The sequence below is a fragment of the Molossus molossus genome, unplaced genomic scaffold, assembly GCF_014108415.1.
Source record: "Molossus molossus isolate mMolMol1 unplaced genomic scaffold, mMolMol1.p scaffold_m16_p_18, whole genome shotgun sequence".
Lineage (NCBI taxonomy): Eukaryota > Metazoa > Chordata > Mammalia > Chiroptera > Molossidae > Molossus > Molossus molossus.
Genome location: NW_023425353.1, coordinates 63,660,007 through 63,674,756, shown reverse-complemented (window position 1 = coordinate 63,674,756; position 14,750 = coordinate 63,660,007). Strand labels below are relative to the sequence as shown.

The following is a 14,750-nucleotide window of genomic DNA, read 5'->3' as shown; positions in this document are numbered from 1 at the left end:
AGTAGATGTTGGATCTCTAGATTGATCCTCTATGTCTTTTTTTTTTCACATATTTTTTTGTCAGTTATTTTGGCTGTATATTAAAAGCTTCTTGATTTTATCTTCTGATCTATCCACAGAATCTTTTTTTTAAATCTGCGAAACCCATAATTCATCTTCACGAGCTCTTTTTATTTTGATTATTTTTTTCCTGATAGTATATCTGATTGTTTTATAGATGTCACATCTTCTTGAATATCATAAAGAATACTAAATAGTGTGCTTTTAAAAACAAGCAAACTTATCTAATGGTCTGTTTCAGTTAAAGTCAATTTTTCTCTTTCTCTTTCATTTTGCATGTTTTCCTCAATGTCTGGTGATTCTTGGTTAGCCACTCACATGAAAAAAGCTAAAGGTGCCCGGCTGGTGTGGCTCAGTGGTTGAGCGTCGACCCATGCACCAAGAGGTTGCTGGTTTGATTCCCAGTCAGGGCAAATGCCCAGGCTGTGGGCCTGAATCCCAGTGGGGGGCATGCAGGAGGCAGCCAATAGATGTTCTCTCTCTCTCTCTAAAAATCAATGAAAAAATTTTTTTTAAAAAAGCTCAAGGTCATCAAAAAAAAGAATGAAGTATTGGTACATGCTACAATTTGGATAAGCCTCAAAAACATTATGCTAAGTTAAAGCCTCACAAAAAGTCATACGCTGCATGATATATATGACAGATATAAAATAGTAAAAAGTAAATCCATAGGAACAGAAAATGAGTTAGTGGTTGCCAAGGGCTGGGAGGAGTGCAGATTAAATGCTTAATGGGTACCAGGTTTCCTTTTGGGATATTAGAACTAGATAAAGATGACAGTTGCATAACACTGTGAATGTACTCAATTTCACTGAATTGCATTCTTTAAAATGGTTAATTTTAGAGGACTATTACAATTTTAAAAGGCAGGGGAGGCTGTGTGTGTATCAGGAAAACAAATCCTAACTCTGTGTACATGGATAGTGCATGTGAACTGATTTTTCTTTAGGATGGTCCACCAGACATAACTATTAATGAAGACTCAAAGGGCCCTCAAAATGACCACTGAGGTCAGCCAAATCTCACATGCTCTAAAGGGCTCTATCCCCAGGTTATTCTAATGCATAAAAATACAAAGATTATTTTGCCTATAGACAAAGTGGGGGCTGAGCTGACTGTTCTACATATAGACATTTAATCAATCCCCTCATTTGCAGCACACTTATCTCTTCCAGCTTTTGTCAGTCATATTAGAGCCCACAGCCTTTTCAAAGATCTGCTGGACAAACTGACTCCCATGTGCAACTGATGTCCTCACAACCTGTTCTCTGGTATATGAGCTGATAACATGTATATAACTTTACTTTCATTTTCATATTTTTAAATGGAGGAGCACCCCATATTTACCTCATGCTCATTAATAATCTCTCTCTCGCCTGGCCAATGTGGCTCAGTGGTTGAGCACCGACCCATGCACAAAAGAGGTCACTGGTTTGATTCCCAGTCAGCGCACATGCCTGGGTTGTGGGCCCATCCCCAGTGGGGGCATGCAGGAGGCGGCCAATCAATGTTTTCTCTCATTGATGTTTCTTATCTATCTCTCCCTCTCCCTTTCTCTCTATAAGAAATTAAAAAAAATAAATTCTCTCTCCCTGCCTTTCCCAACTCTCTAGGTAACCACTGATTTACTTTCTTTTCCAACAGATTATTTGGCATTTTCTAGAATTTTATATAATTCAAATCATAAAGAGTTTACTCTTCGCTCCACCTGAATTCCCTCATGCAGCATAGCTATTTTGAGATTTATCAATGATGCTTGTAAGAGCACTCTTTTTATACTGATGAGAAATATGTTGTTCTACAGGCATGCCATTATTTGTTCTTTCATCTGTTTGTGGATATTTGGGTTGTTTTCAGTTTTTGGCTTTTACATTAATGAAACTGCTACAGACATTTCAATACCAGATAAATAAAAACAAATGGAGGGAGGACAAATGTATGCGAGGACAGCCAACCATTATGAATCAAAGTCAATGTTAATAAGCTAGCAAAAAAGATATGACCTGCTCATACTATAGTGTCAAAAAATTCACAACTTTTAAAACATTCATATTGAATTTATGATTGCAAATACTAGTAGTCATTTTTTTACAACTACTCATTATCATCATGGACAAAGGAACCCATTTTTATCTTGATGATCAATGAAATATAAAGTAGATTTAGACATCAAAATACTACAGGAAACCTATCCAACTTGAGAGTGGTTGGGCAGTGGATATCTACTCTCACTGTGCTTGCAAAACCAGTACACTCTGAATGTTGGACACATCCTTTCAGCAGCCAGAGAAAGGAGGCACACTCCACTCCCCTCACTTCGATAACATGAATCATTTCACATTATTTTTGTACTTCCACATGAATATAATATAAAATACCTTGCCTCACCTATGAAGAGTCTGTTTTGTTACATCTGCATAAAGTTCAGGCTCGGTATCACAACTGCCAAAAGTAATTCCAACATGCACCGCAAGCTGGGAACCACATGTTCATTAGAAATATCCTATCTCTACTTAGAAATCAGCTTCCTTCATGGAAGCCGTTGACAACCATATCCTCCATTTTTCAAATGGGGGTATACAGAAATAGAGCTTTGGGATTAATTCTCAATTCTTGCATTTATTGACTGGGCTTACATAAGCAGATCAACAATAAGCAATACTTATTGAGAACAAAATATAACCAGGCACTTTTGCTAGGTGCTATTATGCATAGAAAAAAATGTAGATCTCTATTTCAAAGACTTCAAGCCCTGGTTTACAAACAACTAATTTGTAATCAGTGCAAGTACATGCCAAGAAACATACACACAGTGGTATAGAGATAAGAGCGTCCAACTTTGCCTGGGATCAGGGAGGACTTCATGGGAGAAGGGAGTCAAGGTTAAATCTTCTGTTTCCAGCTTGGTGAATTGGTGGTATTACCAATTAAGATAGAGAATCCAAGAAGCTAAGTTTAATAGCATTGGCATTATTTCCTGTAAAAGGATGCAAGGCTAAATACAGACTCTGGAAAATGATTGTGAGAGCACAGAAGAGACTGATAAAAGCCTAAAACAAGGGATAAATAAAGTGGGTAGAGCAAATACTGTCCAGAAAAGAAACTGCTAGTGAAAAAGAGCAACTTTCCCAAATATAGGGACCATTCTTTATTCACAACTATAAGACCAGCTTTGTTCTCCTGTTAAAATCTTCAAACTTCTCACTCATCCTGCCTGTGTTTTTCTCTATTTATGGCTGATAACTTGTGTTTATCACAATAAAACCATTTTGTGTTTATAAAGGTTTGTGATAGTTAAAAGACAAGGGAATGCAAAATAAGCTACAAATTCTGAAAACTCATGTCAGTTTAAGTAATCAAGCCATAGATAGGACAGACACATTTCAGAAGGAACAACATAAGAAGCATCCTGCTGTCTCACTCTGAGCCTTTCTCAAATCTTCCCTACAACTCTTCCCTCTTTTGGGCAGAGAAAGCTAATCCTTTAAAATTTTCCCAGAGCAATAGGGGCAAAGACAAGGTAAAAAAAATACACACACACCCATAAAGAACACTCTAGTCAACCAGAAATGTAGTAACAACAGACAGGCTATATATCCCTGTATCCTCTTCCTGGTCATTCAAAATTCATTCTGCATAGTTTTTACTTTTATTAGTGGGCCACAGGAGAAGGGCACCAGAGGTATGAGATGAAAGAAAATAATCCAAAGTATACGTCCCAACTACCACATGCACGCTCAGAGACATCAGCCAGCAATATGTCACCTAGAACCTTCTTCCATATGGCTCCTACTCTATGACTCAAAGAACACAACCCAGAGAAAGTGTCTTAAGGAACCACAACAAACGTGAAAACAACATATCCACTGTTCTGCTCTTGCCCTGCCTTCACTATGACCAAGCAGTTACCCGAACACTCATGTGCCAGGCACTTGACATGCACGATCTCATTTAATGCTGTGAAGGAAGTATTATCGTTATTCTATAGATGAGAAAACTAAATTTTATCAACGCTGAGGAACTTGGTCAAGGTCATGTTATATTAAATAACAGAAAAGGGACTGGAACCCAATCATCTAACCACTAGCCAAGGCTCTGGCCAAGTCCGAACAGACACAAAGGCCACATTCCATGCTCATAGCAATATAACCATTCCCCAACAGCTGTAACACAGAAGTATTCACCTAAATACCCAATGGGGTAAGCCTGAGCAAATTATGGTTCAAGAACAAGATGGTATACTATACAGCCACTTAACATAATTTAAAGTAATCTTGTCCTAGCCAGTGTGGTTCAGTTGGTTGAGCATTGTCCTGTGCACCAAAAGGTCGCTGGTTCAATTCCTCCTCAGAGCACATACCCAGGTTTCAGATTCAATCCCCAGTCAAGGTGCACATTGGGAGGCGGCCAATCTCTCCCTTCCTCTCTCTCTAAAAACAATGTTTAGCCCTGGCCGGTTTGGCTCAGCGGTTAGAGCATCAGCCCACGGACCAATGAGTCACAGGTTCCATTCCTGTTGTGGTTTGTCCCTGGCCCTGGTGGGGTTCGTGTAGGAGGCAATCAGTTAATGTGTCTCTAGTGTCGATGTTCTTTCTCTCCCTCCCTCCCCCCCCCCCCCCCCCCCCCCGCCTCCCTCCCACTCTATCTGATGATAAATAGAAAAAATATCCTCAGGTGAGGATTAAAAAAAAAAAAAATGTTTAAAGTAATTTATGACAATGAAGCAAAAATAGGGAAGTGTTTGAAACATACATGAAAATACATGTACATAACAATTACTAGAATGTAATACCAACCAGGGTAGGAATTTTGCCTATTTTGTTCACAGCTATTTTTCCAGTGCCTAATACATGGTAGGTACCCAATAATATTGAATGAATGAATTAATGAACAACAGCCTAGTAATATTATGTACAAATATGGACAATACCTAAAGGATAATAAACAAGGAAGAAAACTTATTTTAGGATAATGGAATTATGAATGATATTCTTTTTTTAATATTGTAGTAACATCATAAAAACTTAAATATAAATAAATTCAGGATTAGGACACAAGTGTGGATTAGAATTACCCTTGATTACACATGGTTTACATGGTTCCTAAGACAGTGTGAAAGCACAACAAAAAGACCAGAATGAAAGCTGGCCTTGACTCTGATGAAGAGCTTCTTTTCTGGAAGGCAGTAAGTATGCTGTGTGTGATGCCAAGTACACAGTGAGCACACAAAGTCAATGATGACAATAACCTTTGTAAGCTGGCAAGATAGGGACAACTCTAGCACTAGTTGTACTTAGGCAATTCTGAATGTCACTCTGGATATTTCTCATCTCCCTTTTAAAAATAAATTTTTATGTCAGTAAAACACACATCAGACTTCCAAACTACAGCACCATGAAGTATGTCAACATACCCACTAACAACCAATAATTTGGAACACAGGAATTTCATCTAGAGTCTACTAAGATACAGGAATGCAAAGAAACCTGACATCAGGTAACAAAAATAGAAATCAGATGGCTGCTCAACACACAGTGTTAGTATGCTCAGCTTAAACAAACTTTCCCATGAGTAGTAAAAAACAAAACAAAAAAACCCCACACCATTACTTAATAACTATATAAATAAACATGAAAGTCTTAAAATTCAGCTACATCAGGATATAGAAAAGTTGATTTAATAAGTAAAATTTTAGTCATTGTCAGATATTATACAAACACTTGATGCCACTTAAGAGAAAGGCTAAAAATAAGGTACTTTGTGTTAAGAACATCAATCGCTTGCCAGGCTGGGTAGCTCAGTTGGTTTGAGTGTTGTACTAATATGCCAAGGTTATGGGTTTGATCCCCAGTCAGGGCACATACAAGAATCAACCAATGAATGCATAAATAAGTGGAACAACAAATCGATGTTTCTCTTTCCTTTCCTTTCTAAAAATTAATTGAACAAACAAGCAAATAAAACAAGAACATCACTTGCTCCTTACAAGTGACAAATGCATAGAAACCAGGCTGTTTTGAAATTAGGACTATAAAGACTTCTACACTTAAGAGTCAGAAGTCCTGATAAACTCATTATGATTCATCCACAAAGGGGATAATGATGCACAAAATAATTTTAAGACATTTTCCAGCCATATTTTGCTGAATAAAGAACACTAGATTCTAAAACAAATTCAAGCAAGAGTTAACACAGCAATTCAAAGAGCAAGAACTATAGTAAAAACATTTAAAAAAACCACCTTACTTCTCCAATCCCATCTGGGGAATACCAGGCTCGAGAAATGAGCAACGCAGTTCAGTGTTGGAAATTTTAAAAATCTGTTCCTTCCTTCCAATAGTAAAGACACTTCAGATTGCATTTAGGATCCTCCACATTTTATTCCTTTTACCTGTACATCAGAATTCCCACCTAGCACAGAAGGTAACTTTCCTACCCTTATGCTTATCAAACCACTGGGTCTGGACTTCTGTTACCTGCATTGCCCTTCTACTATACTTTCAAGGTTCTCCTGTTAAAACAATGCTCAGATAGCTCACTGTACATTAGATCTAGCCCAAAGTAAACTATCTCTTCTCCCTTCTTAAGCAATTGGCTGGGGTCCAGTATAACATTCCACCTCTTCTGCCCATACTCTTAACATGCTGCTGAGAGAAGGAATACATAATGTGGTAGACGCTTCTGGCCCATCACCAAGGAAAGCTGCCTGGGCTCTACCATGGTTAAGCCCCTTCCTGAGCAGCTTGACAGCAAATGCCTCATGAGTTTCATGGAACAATACTAATAGGATTCACTGAAAGACAAAATTCTTCTTGGCTAACTATTAAATATATTTAAAATGCCTGTTTTGCTCAGCTAGTGTGGCTCAGTGGACTGAGAATCGTCCCATGCACCAAGAGGTTGCTGGTTCGATTCCCAGTCAGGGCACATACCCAGGTTGTGAGCCCAATCCCCAGTGGGGGGCATGCAGGAGGCAGCCCATCAATGTTTCTCTCTCATTGATGTTTCTATCTCTCTCCCCCCTCTCCTTTCCTCTCTATCTAAAAAATCAATAAAAAAATATATTTAAAAAATGCCTGTTATGCCCTGGCCAATTTGGCTCAGCAGTTAGAGCACTGGCCTGCAGACCAATGAGTCTTGGGTTCAATTCTAGTCAAGGGCATGTACCTTGGTTGCGGTTCGTCTCCGGCCCTGGTCAGGTCGTGCGGGAGGCAACCAGTTGGTGTGGCTCTATCACGTTGATGTTTCTCTCTGTCTTTCCTTCCCTCCCACTCTACCTGATGATAAATGGAAAAATATCCTCAGGGTAAGGAATAAAATAAAAATAAAAAAAGCCTGTTATTACTAGAAAGGGCCTCTCTCACTTATAACAGTAACAATGAAATAAATGTAGTGTATAAAAAGGGCAACTCTGTTTTCTTTAAAGCCTCACATATGATCACTAAAAACATTTGTCAGAGATTTTTTTCCCTTCCTACAACACAATACTTTACTTGGCAATTATTTCATCTCTCACTATTACATTTGTTTATGATGATAGATCATTCTAAAACAATGCTTGTTTTATCATTAAACAATAGTTTCCCCCCAATAACAGATACATATTTTCTCTGTTGTTTATCCTCAGCCCTTGATATGATTTTCTGGGCACTTTCCTTTCTCCATTAGTGGTGTTACTCATGGACTAATCCCAGAACACATACAGGAAGAAGTTACCCTCTCACATCTGAGGTCCTCACTAAACCAAAAGCTCAGTGTCTCAAACAGTTGATGTATTCCTACTTAAGAGACATCAAATCCAAAGAGGCAATAAAAACCTTAAGATTATGCTCAACTATGGCTCATCCACAGGAAACCACCAGCACACACAAAACAAATAACACAGACATGAGTAACAATGAAAAATTCAAGCCACTTCTCAAACTTAGCTTTTGTTCTTAGACAGCTCTTCACAAAACTATACTTTTAAATGACACACGTGACATTTCCTACTAGCCTAAACAGCACCTAAATCATATAAAAGAATAAAATATCTCAGTATGTCAGTCACACAAACAGCACCATGACCAATGGGAGAAATCACTAGTGATCTGGGTGATGGCTACTGATCTCCACTCACAGACACACATCCAACAGAGGAGCTACACTGGCCAAAGCACCTGTGAACACCATTTTGTCAACTCAGCATTTAATTTATTCCCTTCTGCCTCAAAAAATATTAATTATAAAAACAAAAATGCTACTTTTTAGCCAGCTTGAAAGACGAAGATCATGTGTGATTCCTTGTATCTTATTATCAAACGTGCTATTTCTGCCTAGCCTCTTTGGTCAAATTCCCGAACCACTTAGAACATCACCGAATCCCTTTATGTGCAGCCAAACCACCAAAAGAGCCAGGTCCCTTTTCTGCCCAGCCCCAGAAAAAAATGGTCTTAACATGCTCCTCAGTGAGGTCTAGGAAGGGGGGAAAAATCTAGCATCATTTAAATTTCCACGTATTATTTTCCTTTTTGCCCCATTTTCTCTTAAACTCTTTCCTTGGGTTTCAACTTTCCTACATCTCTTTTTATCCCTTCATCTTTGTTTCAAGTTCTTTTTGCTCGTTCTTTTCATGACCTTGAGGGCCAGAATAATGCACTTTCATGACAATAGACAAGAACGTACAGCAGGGCCTAGGGAATCTAACTCACACCAATAGTATCAGCTACTGTCATCAACAGTTAACAAAATCTACAAGTGTGCAAGAAATTATTTAATACCTACTATGGATGAAAGAGTAACAGGTATGATGGGGGAGATATGTATAAAGCAGTTTCTGACCTCCAAGAAGTGACAATCTAATAGGAGAGATCATACAAAAATATGTGTAAGCCCTGGCTGGCATTGCCCAGTGGTTAGAGCATTGGCCCGCACACCAAAGAGTTTTGGGATCGATTCCTGTTAAGGGCAAGTACCTGGATTGCAGGTTCAATCCTCGGCCCCAGTCACAACCAATCAATGTGTCTCTCTCACAGAGATGTTTCTCTCTCTCCCCCCTCTTCCCCACCCTTGCCTCCCTCTCACTCTCTGAAAATCAGTGGAAAAAATATCCCCAGGCGATGATTAACAAAGGGGGGAAAAGTATGTGTGTATATGTGTGTGTGTGCATGCACATGTATATATATGTAAAAGGTAAAACAACACAAAGCAATAAAAAAAATGTAGTATATGATCTATGGACTTAATGTTCGGGCACTGAGACCAAAGGGGGTACCAACCACTGTTTTTTAGAGGTCCTTAAGGAGGCTTGCTCAGGGAAAGCACAAGCTAGACTCTGAAGGAGCCCTGAATGTACTAAAAGATGAGGAGGGCCCTGGCCGGTGTGGCTCAGCAGTTAGAGCGTCAGCCCACAGACTGAAGGGTCTCAGGTTCGATTTCCAATCAACGGCATGTACCTCGCTTGTTGGTTTGATCCCTGGTCTGTTATAGTCGTTCAGGAGGCAACCAATCAATGTGTCTCTCTCACATTGCTGTTTTTTCTTCTCTCTCTCCGTCCCCTTCCCTTCCGCCCTGTCAGAAAATCGATAAAAAATATCTTCAGATTGTGAGGATTAACAAACAAAACAAAATAAAATAAACAGCCTAACTGGTGTGGCTCAGTGTATTGAGCGCCATCCCATAGACTGAGAGTTCCTGGTTCGATTCCCAGTCAGGGCACATGCCCAGGTTGCAGGCTCAATCCCCAGTAGAGGGCGGGTAGGAGGCAGCCAATCAATGTTTCTCCCTCAAATCGATGTTTTTCTCTCTCTCTCTCCCATCCTCCCTCTCTCTCTAAAAAAAAAAAAACCTAAATGAAACATATTTTTAAAACTAAAACACAGATAAATACATAAAAAGTGAGGAGGGCTTTCCAGGGAGAGAAGATTTTTCAGAGGGCTGACCATATGTCAGCCTAATAAGAAGGAAGGATATAAAGTGATACACTTTGTTATATAGATTTAACCACCAAAAAAAAAAAAGAGATGGAAAGAGAGGTGCCTGGGCCCCTTAGCTGTTCTCTAGCAGGGAGAAAAGTCAGCACAGAGGGCTTGATAAACTGAGAATTCCTATGCACAGGTGGAAAGATTCTGATGAAATCAGTCAACTGATACTATCCAACGCACAACCACACACTGGACAGTTCCTTTTCTAATTTTAAATACCAACACCGTGTATAACCTGACAATACGATTAAAGCAAAAGAAGATAGGTGATCACCTAGAGAGAAATGTGCATGATGAGGAAGAAAGACACCTGATGCCTCTTTTCTACTAGGGCAATGCCCTCTAGAAACAGAAGTCCCAGCAGCTTTGCTATAGCTATGGTGCAGAAATCCCAAACCCAGGGTTTCCACGAGTCTCCTTTCTTCAGAGTTTTCTGCTGAGCACAAAAAAGAAAGTCTGCAATTACTTCTAGGAATGAGTCACAGAAAAGCTCTAGCATTCAGCTTCTAGCTAGTTGCTAATAAACCCCTGAGTATCTAAATCGAAGGTGTCAGCCTTTGCTGACAACCTGGGGGAAAAAATCCCTAAACTAGTAGATAAACTGTTATAGAAATCATACACGGCACACCTTAGTTATTTCCATTTAAATACCAACAAGAAGGTTATTTGGTTGAAATCAAGCCAATATACCCTTGACTTTCAATTTCAAGCAGACAACAAAGTCCATATAATAGTTCCTGAAGGAAGGTCAGTGAAAACAGTAAAATAAGAAAAATATCCCCATTTTCACGTAACGGTCAACATTAGAGGAGAAAGAAACATGCTGGGAAATTGTCTAAATGATCATAAAAATATTCATACTATACAGTGTTGTATGAGCGCATACTATGTACTACTATAATATTACATACTACAAAATATATATAGTGAGGACAATAACTGACCTGAGGTACAACACATTGAAAAGTATGCACCCTGGTTTGGTGGCTCAGCTGGTTGGAACATTGTCCCATGAACCAGGTCTCGGGTTCAATTTCCAGTCAGGGCACATACCTAGGTTGTGAGTTTGATCCCCAGTTGGGGTATATACAGGAGGCAATGGATCAATGTGTTTCCCTTATTATGGATGTTTCTCTCTGTCTCTCTCTCTCTAAAATCAATTTTAAAAAAGAAAAGTATGTTAGTTTAAGTGTTAAAAATAAGATTCTTGCTCCCCGCTGGCTTAGCTCAGCTCTTAGAGTGTCAGGCCGAAGACCACAGAGTCTTGGGTTCGATTCCAGTCAAGGGCATGTGCCTCAGTTGTGGTTTAAGCCCTGGTCAGGGTTGTGTGGGAGGCAGCCAACTGATGTGTCTCTTTCGCATTGATGCCTCTGTCTCTTTCGCATTGATGCCTCTGTCTCTTTCTTTCTCTCCCCACCTCCCTCCCTCCTATTCTGTCTGAAGAAAAATAAAAAAGTATCCTCAAGTGAGAATTAAAAAAAAATATTCTTGCTGGAATAACCAACTTTGATCATTCTTTAAAATTTCCATATTAATGGCCCCTCTCAAATCAGTCAAATATAAGCTGAGAGAACTTACTTTATTCTTATAGTTGTTATAAGATTTCTTCCAACATTAGATTAGTCACCCGTATATGAAACAAATGAGGTCATTAGCCCAGAGGCTTTGATTATTTAGGGCAAAGTGGGATTCGGGTACTTCTCAAGACATTTATCAGTCAATCACACATGGTTGTGTAGAAGAGGTGATTCTGATGCTTATCACATCTTACCTAATAGTTTCATAAGACTCACTTTCTTCAACCAGTGTTAGTCTGTGCAATTCTGTTTCTACATACTTCTGGTCTATTTTTAATGAATCCGCCCCACCCTTCCTTTCTAATTCCTAGTTGTCTGGACTTCTGAGTGTCTTAAATATGCATATATCAGAAAACAAAGTAAATGTATCAAATGTGTCCAAAAGATGCAACATATACTCAAATCTGTATTCAAGCTACAGGACCATTCAATAGGTCTGGAGGAAATATTAGTTAGCAACAGCTCACATTTAGATTTAATTGTCGGGGGGATTATACTTAAAATTAACAACACTGCTCACCTTTAGGACAGAGGCTAAGCTGGTCATGTGCTCATTGAGAGCACCCTCGGATTCCTTGTAGGTCAAGCAGGTGAACTGGTACTCTTCAGGATCAAAGGCATCAGCCCCCTGCTGCTCCACATCACTGGCTACTCCCACGTAATAGTCCTCTATGTCCCCAGGGTCCTCGTCCTCTTCCTCTTCTTCACAATTTGGGTCATAGTCCTCTTCATTACTGTCAGATCCCTGGCTATTCATGTCCACAGACATCTTAGCATCCAGCCAAGTTGCAAATCAGGAAAGCAGGGTTTTTTCCCCCTCCCCCCAAACTTTACCACTTTCTCAAATGCATTAGTGTTTTTGTCTTCTAAGGAAGAAAAAGAAAAAAAATACGTATTACTTTCTGTGAGAAATTGTAACAGAAGTCATTCAAGAATCAAAATCATACCCTGACTGGATTGGCTCAGCAGTTAGAGTGTTAGCCTGTGGATTGAAGGGTTTTGGGATCGATTCCTGTTTAAGGGCATGTACCTGGGTTGCAGGTTTGATGCCCAGCCCTGGTTGAGGTCGTGCACGAGGCCTGAGGTTTGCTCTCACATCGATATTTTTCTCTCTCTCTCTCTCTCTCTCTCTCTCTCTCTCTCTTTCTGTCTCCCCACCTCCTTCCCTTCTACTCTATCTAAAAAAAAAAAAGCCCAGTGAGTGTCACACCACAGACTGAGAGGTCCTGGTTCAATTACCGGTTAGGGCACATGATCAGATTGCAGGCTGGATCCCCAGTGAGGGGCATGCAGGAGGCAGCCAATCAATGTTTCTCTGTCATCAATGTTTCTCTCTCTCCCTTCCTCTCTCTCTAAAGAAAAAAAAAATCAATAAAAACACATTTTGAAATAAAGATGTATTATAAAAAAAGAAATAAAAAAGAATCAAAATGACCCTGGCTGGTATGGCTCAGCGGTTGGAGCCTCGGCCCATGAACAAATGAGTTGTGGGTTCGATTCTGGTCAAGGGCACGTACCTCAGTTTCAGTTTGTCCCCAGCCCTGGTCAGGATCGTGCAGTAGGCAACCAGTCGATGTGGCTCTATCACACTGATGTTTCTCCCTGTCTCTCTCCCTCCCTTCCACTCTATCTGATAAGTAAAAAAAATATCCTCAGATGAGGAATAAAAAAAAGAATCAAAATGGGCCCTGGCCTGTTTGGCTCAGCAGTTAGAGCATCAGCCTGCGGACCAGAGAGTCCCAGGTTCTGTTCCCACTAACGGCACATACCTCGGTTGCAGTTTGTCCCCGGCCCTGGTTGGGGTTGTGTGGGTAGCAACCACTCGATGTGTCTCTCTCACGTCAACATTTCTATCTTCCTCCCTCTCTTCCTCCCACTCTATCTGAACATAAATGCAAAAAAAATGTCCTCAGGTGAGGATAAAAAAAAAAATCTAAATGGGCCCTAGCCAGTTTAGCTCAGCAGTTAGAGCACTGGCCCATGGACCGATGAGTCGAGGGTTTGATTCCAGTCAAGGGTGCATATTTCAGTTGCAGTTCGCCCCCAGCCCTGGTTGGGGCTATGTGGGAGGCAACCAGTCAATGTATCTCTTTCATATCAACGTTCCTTCCTCTCTTTCTCCCTCCAACTCTATCTGAACAAAAATGGAAAAACAGCCTCAAGTGACGATTAAAAAAAAAAAAAGAAAATGGCATAGCACTGGCCCTACACTCACTATGGCCCACTCCCACTCCAGTCTCATACAGGTTACCTCACCATCATCTCCCTGCCTAAGCTTATCAAAGAGAAACCCTTTCTTGGAAGGGCATTAGTGGCGGACAATGGTAATTTCACATGAAGGGCCTAGCATGAAAGAGTAAGGCTGTCTGCTCTATGTCAGTGAGTCAGATTCCCATGGACTTGTCCTTCCTGTCAGAGTTTTTGAGAAGCACATCCCCATAGCTGCCCACAAGGGAAGCAACCTAAAGGTCAAACTACCAAAGTTTAAAATCTCATTGCTGCCTGGCCAGGGTGGCTCAATGGATTGAGCATCATCCCATGGACCGAGAGGCCCTGGTTCAATTCCGGGAAGGGCACATGCCCAGGTTGCAGGCTGGATCCCCAGTAGGGGGCGTGCTCGAGGTAGCCAATCAATGTTTCTCTCTCATCAATGTTTCTATTTCTTCCTTCCTCTCTAAGAAAGATCAATAAAAACATTTTAAAAAATAATAAAATAAAATAAAATCTCATTGCTAATCATTCCCCACTAATGACCCAGACAGTACATAAATAGGGACACAATTCCCAGTGTAATATCTAGAAAAGGAATATTACTATTTCACAAGACGTGGCTCTCAGATATCTGGAAAGCAGGTGCATAGTTAGTAAAGAAAAATTAAAAGCCACGTAGCTCTTCAACATCCTTCTCTAGTCTGCAAAGTTAACTCAGTCTTTTGTTTTTTAATTGATCTTTTTCTTAGAGAGGGAGAAAGGAAGAGGGAGGGAGAGAAACATCGACATGAGAGCAAACACTGATTCGCTGCCTCCTGCGCATCCCCTACTGGGGATCAAGCCCGGAACCCAGGCATGTGCTGTGCCCTGACCAGGAATTGAACTGGCAACCTTTGAGTGCATGGGACGTCGCCCAACCAACTGAGCCACACTAGCCAGG

At 40.3% G+C, this 14,750-nt stretch overlaps 1 protein-coding gene across 4 annotated transcripts in view; it reads right to left on the bottom strand.

Annotated features, from left to right (window-relative positions):
- ARIH2 (ariadne RBR E3 ubiquitin protein ligase 2) overlaps nt 1–14,750 on the bottom strand; it is a 62,717-nt gene that overhangs the window by 40,771 nt on the left and 7,196 nt on the right. For all 4 annotated transcript variants that reach the window (XM_036266098.1, XM_036266101.1, XM_036266100.1 and 1 more), the window contains exon 3: nt 12,120–12,465. In XM_036266098.1, the coding sequence (XP_036121991.1) occupies nt 12,120–12,368 (249 nt within the window). In that variant the 5' untranslated portion in view covers nt 12,369–12,465. The remainder of the gene's footprint in view (nt 1–12,119; nt 12,466–14,750) is intronic.